Here is a 12,798-nt window from a genome sequence, read left to right as displayed (position 1 = left end):
TCTACACTGACATGTTTATCTTCCCCACCAAGCGGTGAGCTCTTGAGGCAGGGCCTGCTATGTCCAGGCATGCCCCTCATGTTTGTGGTTTGCAGCTGTATACTCAGACACACACACACACACACACACACACACACACACACACACACATGATCTCTCTCGGGATCTGAAATTTTATCATTAAATACCGTTATATTGGGGTTAAGCACTTTTTAAAAGTACAAATCATCCAAGAAGGATTAGTACGGATGTTTTATGAATGTTCTGACAAGATGTAAACTACCTGATCATTTTTCTCTTCGATAAGAGTGAGCTGGGTGGCAAGGTTTTTGGGTGCTAACACATGAATCAAGTGTGATTAACCTGAGAACACTTGCTGTCTTTATCTTGCTAATCAACCGGCAGAGGGCCAAAAGCCCAGGACTGCAGAGCTGCCTCTGTCCCAGGCCAGCCCTTGCCAGGGATGGGGATGTTGGTGTAAGAGCCCAGGTTGTTGCTGGCAGAGACCTCGCCTGGGGTGCTCTGACCCCAGAACTGGCTCATTCCGAGTCCCTGAGTCCTGGTGCCACCTGCTCTGTTCCCATAAAGAGCCCTCACTGATTCCCTACAGAAGGAAGAGATACCTCTCTCCAGCCTGCTGGTCAGACAGGCTTGGGCTCCAATGCTCCCATGCCCATTAGATGTTGTGTGATCTCCAGAAAGCCCTCCAAGCTTTCTGAGGCTCAGTTTCTGCAGGTCTGAAGGGTGAATGAGGCCACTTGCTTGTGAGGATTGTGGTGAGGATAAGAGAAACACGCATGAAGAAGGGGCATTGTGTACAGAGTGTGCTAGCTCCCCTTCCCTCTTCTTCCAGCCCTCCTTCTCTCCATCTGACCTGTTTTCTCTCCCCTTTTGGCCTTTCCTCTCCACTCCCTTCCTTCCTCCTTAATGGCATTTGGAGAATTGGTGTGTGCGTAGTTGTGCACATTTGCCCCAGTCCATATTTGTTGCAGACATGCTACACAATGACTCTATGCATCACTGGGCAAGGGATAAATGATAAAGAAAGTGTGTTTCCTTTCCAGAGGGAGCACCATGTATTTGCACACCAGTGTGTACTGGATGCCTGTGGGGGTGTGTGCGTGTGTGCTCATTGGTATGAGGCTCTTGCTCACATCTGCAGTTAGCCTGTGGCAGCTTCCTCCTGGGGACATCTGGATGGGCCACCTTGGATGACCCAGCCTGGCATATCCACATCACCCCTGCATCTCATTCTGGCTGGGCCTGAGGGATGGGAGTAGGCTGTGCTTTGGTACTGTTTTCCAGGACATTGGGTGGACTATGGAGGGCAAGGGCCAGGGGAAGGCAGGACCAGTTCTCAGAGAGCAGTCAGTACAGAGGGCTCAGGGGCTGCTGTGGAAGGATGGGGAAGAGCCACCAGCATCTTTTTCCAGCACAGACACCCATGGAAGCATCAATGGGCTCGGTACTCTGGGCTCACCCTCTCCCTGTAGACTTTTTAAAAGCAAGGCATGCTTGCATGTGGATTCTGGGTGTCTCCTCTGTGCCCACTGGGCCGTGACTGTGTTCACCATCCCGGAAGATGAGGACATTTGTTCATATATTCTCAAAACCCTGAAGTGATGTCACAACAGGAAAAGATGTTGGCATTTGGTTAGTTCAGTGTCTCCCAAATGTCTTCCAGGGACTCTTAGCCCACAAGTTTGTGACAGGTGTTCTGGGAAGCAATGGGGTCTCTGAAAAAGTACATTTGGGAAATGCTGCATTCACCCCCCTCCCCCCACACCCCAAGAGTCATTGCACACATTGGAACACTAAGGATGCCAGGAAGCCTCATGTGGCTTTAGATTTGCTTAATATGTCATTTTACATATTTATTTGCACCTGGGACACCCTTTCTTTTTGGCTGTTTCAAATTGGTTTATCACCATTTTGCCAGGCTGGTATTTTATAGATCATGTTTTGGGACACATGGACATAGCCACACCCTTGGATTTATAGATGAAAAAGTAGTGGGCCAAGATAACTCAGGTTACTCAGAGGAAGGTCTCACCTTTTGAAGACTGTCAGTTCCTTTCCTTTTATTTCCCGCCTCCCTACCCTGTTCCCATGGAAACTTTGTAACTTCCAGCTCTTTTGCTTGTGGCCACTCCTGGCAGGGAGAGTGATGGGGGACCTTTTTGCTGACTCCCCGGTATAGATAGTGCAGCCTCAAGAAACCTGAGTCATAGGGAGCTGAGGGCAGCCCAGGCTGCAAGCTTCAACTTGGACCTGCTCTGAGTGACTGCTCAGCTTTGTGGAGTCTTAGAAAGACTCTTACAAAATAGGATGGTTAGTAAGTTCATCTTCTATCCTTGTTACTCATTATATTCATTTTAAATATATATATATATATATTTATTCCTGATACATATATATCTATAAATACATATATATATATAAAAATACATATATATATATAAAAATACATATATATATATATTCCTGAAACAGAAAGAGACAGAGCATGAGTGAGGAAAAAGCAGAGAGAGAGGGAGCAGAATCTGAGCTAGCTGTCAGCATGGAGCCCGAGGTGAGTCTGGAACCCACGAACTGTGAGATCATGACCTGAGCCAAAGTCAGATGCTTAACCAACTGAGCCATCCAGGCCCCCATAAAATGTTTATTTGTTTTTGAGAGAGTGGTGGTGGGGGGGGGGGAAGGCCAGAGAGAGGGGAACAGAGGATCTGAACCAGGCTCCGCACCTATAGCAGTGAGCCCTATATGGGGCTCAAATTCATGAGCTATGAGATCCTGGCCTGAGCTGAAATCAGACGCTGAGCAACCTGAACCACCCAGATGTCCCCAACTGTTTAAATGGCAGTTATTACTCCTCAGGAAAGAGGTGGTACAATGAGGAAGTTTCATTAACCAATACACATGCACCTCATATATAGCACTAGTGATTGACATCAGAAGACAGCACCAAGCACCTTACATATCTATTTGCACTGTCAACCCTAACCCTTGGTACTAGAGGGGTTCAGAAGGAGTCCCTCAGGATGGGCCACTTCAGCATGCAGATTATTTTGCACTGGAAACAATTGGTGCCCATACGACTAAGGAAGAAACTCTGACCTTCCCCCAACTATCTAAAAGAATTTAGATAGAGGACCTACTCTAGGAAGGGAATTATCACCATAGGTAATTACTTTATAATATAACCAGAGGAAGTAGAGGGAGGAGTTTAGCAAAGTCTCTTTGTTAAAATTCCTCTCCCTGTCCCACTGTTTCTGAGGGGCCCAGCAAACATATGTTTACAAATAATTCCCCTTTTTCACCTTCCAGTGAATCACATTCCTTCCTTTTGAAGTCCAGACCCCTACCCCTTTCTCCTTAGTTCAGGATGGCATATATGCTTCATTTTTCCTGTCTTTGGAAACCCATGTTTATGTGGATTCCCAGGGCTTACAAAATTAATTTTGAATTTTCTAGCCAATTTGTCTCATGTCAGCCTGATTCTTAGAATAGCCAGAAGAATCTTGAAATGTAGAAGAAAATGTTGCCTCCTCAACACTACCACGGAGTCATACTCACTTGAGGGACAAGAACATTGAAGCCAGAAAGGTCAACCAACTTGTCTGATGAAGGGGGATCCAGGGTCCAAACCCAAGGCAATGGCAGTCTGCAGTCTGTGCTCCAACCATGGTCATTATGGGAAGGATAGTTTACTCACAGTTATTTAACAGGACCAATATCTCTAATACCAGGCTTTAGAAAATTATCACTTCAGCCAAGGTCCTCACAGCCAGGATAACCTATTTCTTTTTTTTCTTTCTTTCTTTCTTTGTTTTTTTTTTTTTTTTTTACAAGTAGTTTATTGTCAAGTTGGTTTCCATATAACACCCAGTGCTCATCCCCACAAGTGTCCTCCTCCATGCAGGATAACCTATTTCATGAGGAGAATTCCACCTTTACATTTGTTTCTTGAAGCTGGTGTTTTTGTGGGGAAAAGAATGCTGGTCCCTGCGCCCTCCTTCCCTGAGAGGCCCAGAAGCCCTCTGCACCATCTATGCTGGAAGTGGACGGTCCCAGCCCCACACATGCAGACTGTAGTGGAAAACACAAAGTCACACAGGTGAAAGGCAAGGCCTGGGTGGTGGTTATCTTTCCCCAGACAATTACAGTAATGCTGTTTGACTCTGAATGCTTGGTTACATTTCAAATTTATTTCCAATCATTTAGAGCTGGATCAATGGGAGACAAAGGTGCCTTTAGCTCTGGCACCTGCTGTTCCCCACAAATGTCAAGGACTGACATTTGATGCCATTATCCCCAGTCAGCTTACAGATGACTCACATCCTTGTTTCCCCAGCCCTCAGGCCCACCCACCCAGCAAGGACTTTCATACCATGCTGATGACAAACTGCACTGCCCAGGAGGACCCAGATTTTCTCCCTCTGGCAGAGCAAAGATAGGCCTCCTGGGTGATCACTGCGTCCCTGGGTGCCTGGATCAGGCCTCTCCTGGCTCAGTTCCTCCTCCTTTCGTTTCTCTCTCACCTGGAGTTCTCAGGTCGGGTGCATATTTTGGGATGAGATGGGTGCTCTCATGGTCTGCACGGTGATCCAGGTAGCAGGGTGGGGCTGTGGGGTGCCTCTTTGCTCGTGGACTTGAAGGAGGCATAGGGGGAGAGGAGCCTTGGTGCCCCTCAGATAAAGTACTCCTTTCTGTTGTCCCCACCTGTGTCCTGGAGGGAGGGGTCCTCCTGCAGGGCTGCGTCTGCGCTTTCAGCAAACTCCGTGCCCTTGGCCTCATTGGTGTGGTACGTGCCCTTGTACCCGTACAAGTAGCGTAGAATGATGACAAGGAGGCAAATCAGGATGATGGCTATTGCAGCGATCACACCTGCAGAGGGGAACAAACGCATGGCTCTGTCTGGGGCAGGCGTTTGGGACTGGGGTCAGGACGCACAGGGCTTGTGGCAGGGCAGACGCTGCTCCAGTCAACACTAGCCCCAGACAGGCTGGCTCATTCCCACCCTTCTCCCTGCCTGGTGTGTGCTTACCCCTATCAGCACCCATCAGTTACTCATCTCCCTTCCCTCCCCACTCCTTCCACTCAGCCTGGTGCAGACTGAGGCTGGGATTGGATCCCAGAACCCACACTTGCTCAGGGCCACTCAGTCTACTGAGGAAGACAGACTTCTGTGCATACTTTGCAGAGTCTACTACATGGGTTTACCTAAAACTGAGAAGTTCATGGCCTTGGGGCTTGTGGTTTTAAACCCAGAACAATCTCAAGTGAGAAGTTCCCTGGGGCATGAGACTTGGTACTAAAGTCAGGAAAGTGCCCCGAAGGCTGGGCCCTGGAAGCCGCCCCCTATGTACTGTTAGGGGGGAACGAGACAGGGCCATGGGGAGCCCTTGGGACAGCACTTGGCACTGCTTGTCACCCTAGCTTAGCCCTGGCATGAACCCTGGAGGTGAAGGCTGCATGAGTTTGCCAGAGGAACGGGGGTTATCCAAGCAAAGGACTGAAGAGGGAGGGACTTCCGGAGGACACCGGGCCAAGGCATGGAGTGTGGGTGGCAGTCAGCCCTTCATGTGTTTGGACTCAGGAGCAGTTGGGAGGGAAGCTGGGTGGGGGGCCAGGTCACTCAGGGCCTGGGCGTGATGGGGGGGAGGGGGCCACTGGCGAGTTTTAGATGGGCTTAGGCCCCTCATGCAGCCTCAGCCTCACCGAGGCATTTGCTCTGAAGCCTCGGGTGGGTTCTCCCTTGGGCGCTCCCTCTGACTCTCCTGGCTTGGAGGCCCTGGACGGCTCACCTGCAATGATGGCGATGTTCACACCCAGCGTCATGAAAATGTCAGGCTCGACCATTTCTGTGAACAGAAGAGAAGAGCCTAAGCGGGGAGAGGAAACCTTTCCATGCTCAGCAGCATGTCCGCCCCACTTGCTCACAGGTGCACAGCCCTGTGAACGGGCCAGTGGACAGAAGGCAGTGTATGTGTGTGGACAGGCTTCTCGCTCTGCCTGGCCACTGACCGGCCCAGAGAGGACGGCGGACCGGGTTCCGGCATCCCTGAGCCGGGTGAAGGACGGGCTCCTTGCATTGGGCAGATGTTCGGCAGACACACCAGGTAGATGAACTCCGTGGTGGGCATGAAAGTGGGCAGTCCTGTGCCTGGTGCCAGCAGCACCTGCCCTTGGGCCTCAGCTTTTCTCACGATAATGAAGTGAAATGCCCCCACGTGTGGAGGGTCTGAACATGCCAGGTATTGGTTGAATTGCCAATCGTATCATGCGGTCTTCACAGCAGTCCTGTGAGGTGTGTGGTATTACTAGCCTATTTCATCAGTGGGACACAAGAGTGAGAGAGAGACAGGCCCAGGGTCACAGCGGCAGGCTGGGACTCAGCCCACACTCTCTCCTCTGGGGGGCAACTTTCTCCTTTCTGTTGAAGCTGCCCTTCCAGGAGGGCCTGTGTCTGGTGGCTCCTCACCAAGTCCCCTCTGAGGTCTCTGATTGGCTCTCTGGGGGAAAGCCGCCCTGGGGCACTCCCAGAGTTACTGACTAGTTGGTGTGGCCACAGGGCTAGGCTCTCAAGCAGAACAGGGAGCTGCACATCACCTCCAGCCCCTTCAGTGTCTTCCTCTCTCCTCTGGGAGATGAAGGAGGAGGAGGATTTATTAGACCACAGAAATCCCGGTGTTAACATGGAAATCCCATGTTCCCATTGCAATGGCTACGCACATTAACACAGAGAAGGCTACTTCCTAATAGTCCTTTCCGCTCAGATGGTCACTTTAATTATAGCAGGATGAGGTCATTCTCCCCAGTGCAGCTTCCAGATGCCTCTTTCTGATAAGGGACTAGCCGTGGTGCCAGGAGGGAGAGTGCAGTGAGCAAAAAGAAGGCTCCAGGCTGGGGGCAGGGGAGAAGGAAAGCCAGCCAAGAGCTTGGAGGTGGCGAACAGGTTAAAGGAGGTCCCTCAAGTCAGAAGAGGCAGTGAGCACACAGCAGGAGTCAGAGCAGAGGAGGGAGAGGAAGGCAGGATGAATGCTCAGTTCAGCCTTTTAAGTGCTTCACAGTAGTGAGAAGTGAAGCAGGAGGGGCAGGACATGCAAGGGGCATCCGACTCTGAGATTCAGCATCAACAACAACCTGGAATTCAGCATGAAGCACATAGTAGGTGCTCAATAAACATTTACTGAATGTATGACTGCATAAATAAATGCATGCATATGAGTGACTGGATTCAGACGCTGGCATGGCAGATCTTATTCAATCATTAAGCACCTCAAGGTTCAGTAAGAGTAAAGAATGGTCCCTTCCTTGGGTTGGCATGGATGGTCACAGAAGTTTAGATACCCAGAATTGCCACTTGGGATTTTCCAGCTGAAGACCAGCTTTTCTTATGCCAGCATGTCTAACCCAGTCAGGGTTAGAAGCAATTGCTGGTTCTTCCTCTTTTCAAAACAACTAGCAACGGCTTAGCTTGTGACAGGCACCATCCTCAGCATTTACTGGGTTTAGCCCCCATGGCTGTCCCATTTCGTAGAAATTATTATTAAGCCCACTTTACAGATTGGAATCTGAGTGCCAAAACAGTGTTACTGTATTCCCTGGATCATATAGCTGAAAGAGTCAGTGGTCATCCAGCTCAAGCTCAGGCAATTCTGGGTCAGCGTGCTTGGCACCACCCAGTACTGCTTAAGTACTAGATGAGGTATTTGGTGTGAACCACTTGGGGTGGACTTCTTAGCTTGTGTTTAGGGACCTTGCACCTAAACACTGGAACCCTGGAAGCCCTCCCTGCAGGCCAGCAGGGTGAGGGGAGGAGGGATCTGAGGTCTCTGAGGGGTCAACAGGGCTCCCTCTGAGCTCACGCGTGCCCAGGAGCACAGTGGGCCAGAATGCCTCATCTCTGTGCCCTACCCCTCCGGGTGTGTGGAGCTGAATCTGTACAGTGTGATTGACCCCAGGGTGGTCACACTTCAGCATGACCGGAACTGCCACAGAAGTCAGAACTGGCACAGAGGAGGGGAGCTCAGTCCTGTCTGGGAAGATGGGGAGAGTGTGAGAAGTGGTTCTCAAAGTCTGGTCCTGGGACCAACAGCATTTCCTAGGAGCCTGCTAGAAACGCACATTCTTGGACCCAATCTCAGACCTGCTGTATCAGAAACAAGGGCTGGGATCTCGCAATCTGTGCTGAGAGGCCTCTAGGTGGTTCTGATGCTGTTTTGTGCTGAGAACTGCTGATGTATGAGAAGACTTCCCCGATGGAGGTCATTAGGATTGGCCTTTGAAGGATGAATAGGAGTTTGCTGCACAGACAGGAGCAGTGTCGTAGGCAGAGAGCTCCTCTCCCTAGCTCTCACTTTCCCTCTAAATGTCGGCTCACCGTCAATGACACCAACACTCTTAAAGCCTCCATTTTCGTCTCTTGCCTCTGAAGGTGGTGGAGTGAGAACCCTCATCGGCTATACTCCCTTGTCCTGTTTCCCTTTAGCCAGCGGTGATGATAAGGGATATTAGGAAAGACTAGCTGGAGTGAGCTCCATCCCGCCCCAGGAAGTTGATGGGTGAGAGTGCAAGCAGATTAGGACCCTGGAATAAAAGCCCACCCCTATCTGGGGTTGAGGGTGAATATGTTAGTGATTGGAGTCAGCATCACTCTGAGCTCAGGACCTGGACCTGAGGGATTGAAAGGCAGCCTTAGGGGGTGCGTTTATGGCAGAGGTAGGTGTTATTTATGGCTGGGTGTAGGTCCGAGATCAGAAAAATGTAGCCGGGTAGCCCTCAGATTGGACAGGCATGGGAGACCTCAATCGTTTCATAGAGATCCAAGGTGCCCTGTGGTTTTCAAGTTTCTTGGCTCCTTTCAAGGTTGTAATGCCCTCGCCGGACAGAGAGCTCTACAAACCCCAGTACCACATGAGCTCTGCTCACAGCTCTACCCCCAGCGCTGGGCTGTGTGCCTGGCACCCAAGAACAGTTGTTGAATGTTATTTGAGACCTGGTTCCTTTGGTGGAACCGAGAATCAAACTGCACTTTGCGCTGTCCACATCATCGCGAAGACAAGCTTTAGGTTCAAGTCTTGGCTCCACCAGCTTCACAGAAGTGCATTCAGCAAGACATTCAGTATTAACTGGCTTTAGTTTCTGTGTGTGTAAAACAAGATGAACAGTACCCATCTTGCAGTGGGGATTAGAAATGACATTCCCACACATGATAAATATTTTATATATGTTGTGTGGACAAGATATACATGGCACAGAACACAGAATAGGTATTTACTAAGTTCTTGCCACTTGTATTTTTTCTTTAGGAAAGGCAGAGTACCACATGCAGCACCTCATGTGGGCATGTCTGGTCTTGGAAGTTTGATGAGCTTATATTCTCCTACAAATGGAACTTGAGAGCTTCTTTGGACATTCTAGCAGGAGAGCGCAGCCACTCATATGCCCTTGACCGAAGAACAGTCTTCCTCTATCTGAATAGGTCATCTTCTTCATCAGAGTGCAGCTTTGGGAGGGACGCACAGGGAGCAGTGAGGGAAGGAGGGGACGCCAGCCTAGCCAGCCAGATCAACTGAATCAGCGCTGGCCATCAGTGGTTCCTGCAGCAGAGGTGGCCAGCCAGATCGTCCTCACATCCTGTCTCCACTCTTGATCTCATTCTCATTATTACTATGGTTTGCACATAACTCAATGCCAGTCACCTGAGTGACCCACTCACAGATGTTTGGAGTCCATGCAGAGGATGGGCGCTGGTCATGGATTCCTACCACAGTCCTGCTGACAGTAAATCAACATCTGGGTGCTGAGTATCTCTGTGTTCCCGGCACCACCAAAGGCCCAGGGGAGGTTCCAGGAAACAGAGAATGAGTCTTTAACCTCAGGGGGCTCAGGGGAGATGTGACTGTGACATAGAACTTATTTAGGGCAGGGTTTGTCAAACAGTCAATCCCAACCCACTGGTGGGTCCTAACTAGAGAGCTAGAGAGAGAAATAGAGAGAGAGAGAGAGAGAGAGGGAGAGGGAGAGGGAGAGAGAGAGGAGAGGTCAGAAAGCATTAGGTTCTATCCGTGCAGCCAGGGTAAAGACTGTCTGGTGGGGCTTTGATTTCATTTGTGCACACACACCAGAAGCATTCAGCACACTGTTGGGAGGCCATGACATAGACCACAGCTCTATGAAAGGAAATAAACCAAATCCCTAGTCCTGCAGCATTGGGTTCAAGGGAGCCCATCTCTGAGGAGGCAGATGGTGAAGAAAGCACAGCTTCACTCTGACGACAGCTGACATGGACTGTGGTGGTAAAGTGGCCCTGTGTGTGGCAGCTCTGGGCTTCTGAACCCCCAGTGTGGTCGGCCTGTCTCCTCTCCACAAGGCCAGGGCCTGGGCCATGTGCCAAGTGTGGGGATAACAGATGCTTCCTGTGAGCTGAGCTGGTGGGCCTCTGGGGGGCGGGGCAGGGGGGAGAGGAAAGAGAAGGGATGTTGCTGCCCTAGACTCCTGTTCAGGGAAGTTGCCCTCCTGTGGGGGCAGGAGTGGGGCGATGAGTGGGAGGAATATTCCCTCATTATGGAGATGAGGCCACTGTCCTGGGGGTTCAGCCTTGTGAGGCACCGGGGGAGGAGGGGCGCTCCACAGGCACAGGCCCTGGGCACAGTTTCCACGGAAGCCCCCGCATGTAATCCTGCAGCAAGCCTGCCAAAGGGAAGGCTTTAACTTCCCTTTCTTTAAGTTACAGATAATGAAATGCATGCCACAGCGGCCACATAACAGGTCAAAGCTCACAGCCGAAGAAAGGGCAGAGCCTGTGTTCAAAGGGAGGATCCCTCAGCACCAGGTTGCGTGTGCCCTCCAAGGTGCTGGGAATGGCTTTCCCCGGGCAGCCTGCAACCCGGCTGTGGCCAAGAGCTGCCCATCCTGATCCTCCATACAGTCCACAGGGTGGCCGGCCACCTGTCTTCCTGTCAAAGGCACCAGAGCACGCAGGTGCTGCCGCTCGTTAAAGGTGATGTTCCCAGTTCCAGCTGGCAGCTTGGGCACAGCCAGCAGGATGCAGGACTTTAGCAGCACCTGGGTCCTGGGGGTTGGGGGGTTGGGGGTGCTTCTCAGATGTTGACAGAGATCAGGGACACAGGCCCACACCCTGTCCCCACCCAGGACCTCCCTTCTTCTGTGTTTTCTGATGAAACTGTGCCAACAGTCCTCTTCTTTCCCTAGAGGCTTTGTCTTCCCACCTCCCGCCCACCTCTGATGGTTTTCCTGGTGCCTCAAGGGTTGTGGAGGAAGGGCTTGCTCCCTGCTCCCCTTGTCTGTCTGGGACAGAGCACTCTGGGAGAGCGAGTTCCTTCGAGTCAAGAGGGACAATGCCTTCAGACCGGGAGGTTTACGTGTTCCAGGAAGAGGAAGATTGTTTCAGCTTGAAAACCATGAAGGAGCATGCAGGTTTGTCTTCGAGTCCATGGAGAGTCCCCGCCATGACAACCGATGACAGCAGTGTACAGGCAGCCACACCGCCGCCTGACGATTGTGCCGCTCACCCAGAGCCTTCTATTTCAAGGAAACTATGCATCTGGTTCAAAAAGTCGCTCTCCCCTGGCAAGGACTTTGTGCGAGTCTGATTTGGGTTCAGGGGGAGGCCAGCTATTGGGGGAGGGACAGGAAACTTTGTGGTCGCAGAAAGCTCTCCCTGGCTCCCACCGGGGTTTCTTCTTCCTGCACTAGATTCATGCCTCTGAGTCCTCATGCCGGTCAAGCAGAAAGCGGTTGACGACTGACGTTTAGTAACTGGCTTTTCTTTTTTGGTAGGAAAAAGGCCAATCATATTTCCTTCTCTTTGATGGCTGCTGTTATCACAGCCTGAAAGGATGTAACATTGAAGCTACAGCTGGGGATAAAAGTGGGACAAAGTAACAATTATGCATGTCTGTCCATCTCCCCTGCAAGGCAGCCATGTTGGCTGAGCAGAGTGGCACTCGCCCAGTGCCAAGGATGTGGACCAGACGGCGTGTGCCCCCGGGGAGCTCATGACTTGGTGGAGGACATTTAACATATTTATGTGAAAAGAGAGTGTACACAGTGTGTCATAAAGTGTCCAAATGAGCAATAAAGACATGCCTGGGGGTGTCACAGAGGGGACTCAGCCCCATCAGACTCTCAGCCCCGGGACTCCTAGATTCTGTGACAGTGATTTTGATTTTGCTTATGATTTTGTTTGTTCTTTCTTTCAGCAACATTTCTCTGGCGCCTCCTTTTACAGCAATGTGCTCTCCACTTGAGCCCAGGCCCTTGCCATTAAGGGGCTTACTGTGTGACAAACTGAGACAAATGTGTAAGTTCAGAAAGGGTAGTTCAAGGAGGGGTTCCTGGAGGAGGAGGCTCCCCCCAAGACTGGCCTGCTGAGATGGTGGGACCTGGACGCGGTGGTGAGAGAGGTTGGAGGGCGAGTTCACAGAGGAGCGGTCAGGATTCTGGGTGGTGGGGCAGGAGGTCCTCTGTGTGGGTGTGACTGCTGTGCTACCTGGTCACCTATGTCAGACACAGTGCCCCGAGGGATGTGACTGTACCCATGTGGGAAGCAGAACTTCTCAGGCGGGTCAGTTCACCTCTCGGAGCCTCCTTACTACTTCTGTGAAGTAGTGAGTGAAACCTCTTCCTGACAGGGTTAGCAGGGGCTGCTGGCTAAGGCATGGGTTCTCAGTCTGAGTGTGTGTCGCGATTTCCTGGGGGCTTGTGATACCACGGATCTCTGCACTCAGCGCAGATTCTTTTTTTTTTTTTTTTTTTAATTTTTTTTTT

The 12,798-nt window shown here is 51.0% G+C and overlaps 1 protein-coding gene across 2 annotated transcripts in view; it reads right to left on the bottom strand.

The window, feature by feature from the left end:
• Positions 1-4,188: 4,188 nt before the first annotated feature.
• Positions 4,189-12,798, bottom strand: part of GYPC (glycophorin C (Gerbich blood group)) — a 42,666-nt gene continuing 34,056 nt past the window's right edge. Inside the window, exons 1-3 of one of the 2 annotated variants that reach the window (XM_039220867.1) lie at positions 6,050-6,054; positions 5,808-5,864; positions 4,189-4,887 (exon numbers count right to left, since the gene is read on the bottom strand). In XM_039220867.1, the coding sequence (XP_039076798.1) occupies positions 4,691-4,887; positions 5,808-5,862 (252 nt within the window). In that variant the 5' untranslated portion in view covers positions 5,863-5,864; positions 6,050-6,054 and the 3' untranslated portion in view covers positions 4,189-4,690. Of the gene's footprint in view, positions 4,888-5,807; positions 5,865-6,049; positions 6,055-12,798 lie in introns of those variants that run through there. The other variant, XM_039220866.1, reaches the window with a different exon arrangement.

Source organism: Hyaena hyaena, unplaced genomic scaffold (genome assembly GCF_003009895.1).
Source record: "Hyaena hyaena isolate Hyena2069 unplaced genomic scaffold, ASM300989v1 scaffold_921, whole genome shotgun sequence".
NCBI lineage: Eukaryota > Metazoa > Chordata > Mammalia > Carnivora > Hyaenidae > Hyaena > Hyaena hyaena.
The sequence above is the reverse complement of the archived record's forward strand: the minus strand, read 5'-3'. Positions and strand labels throughout refer to the sequence as shown.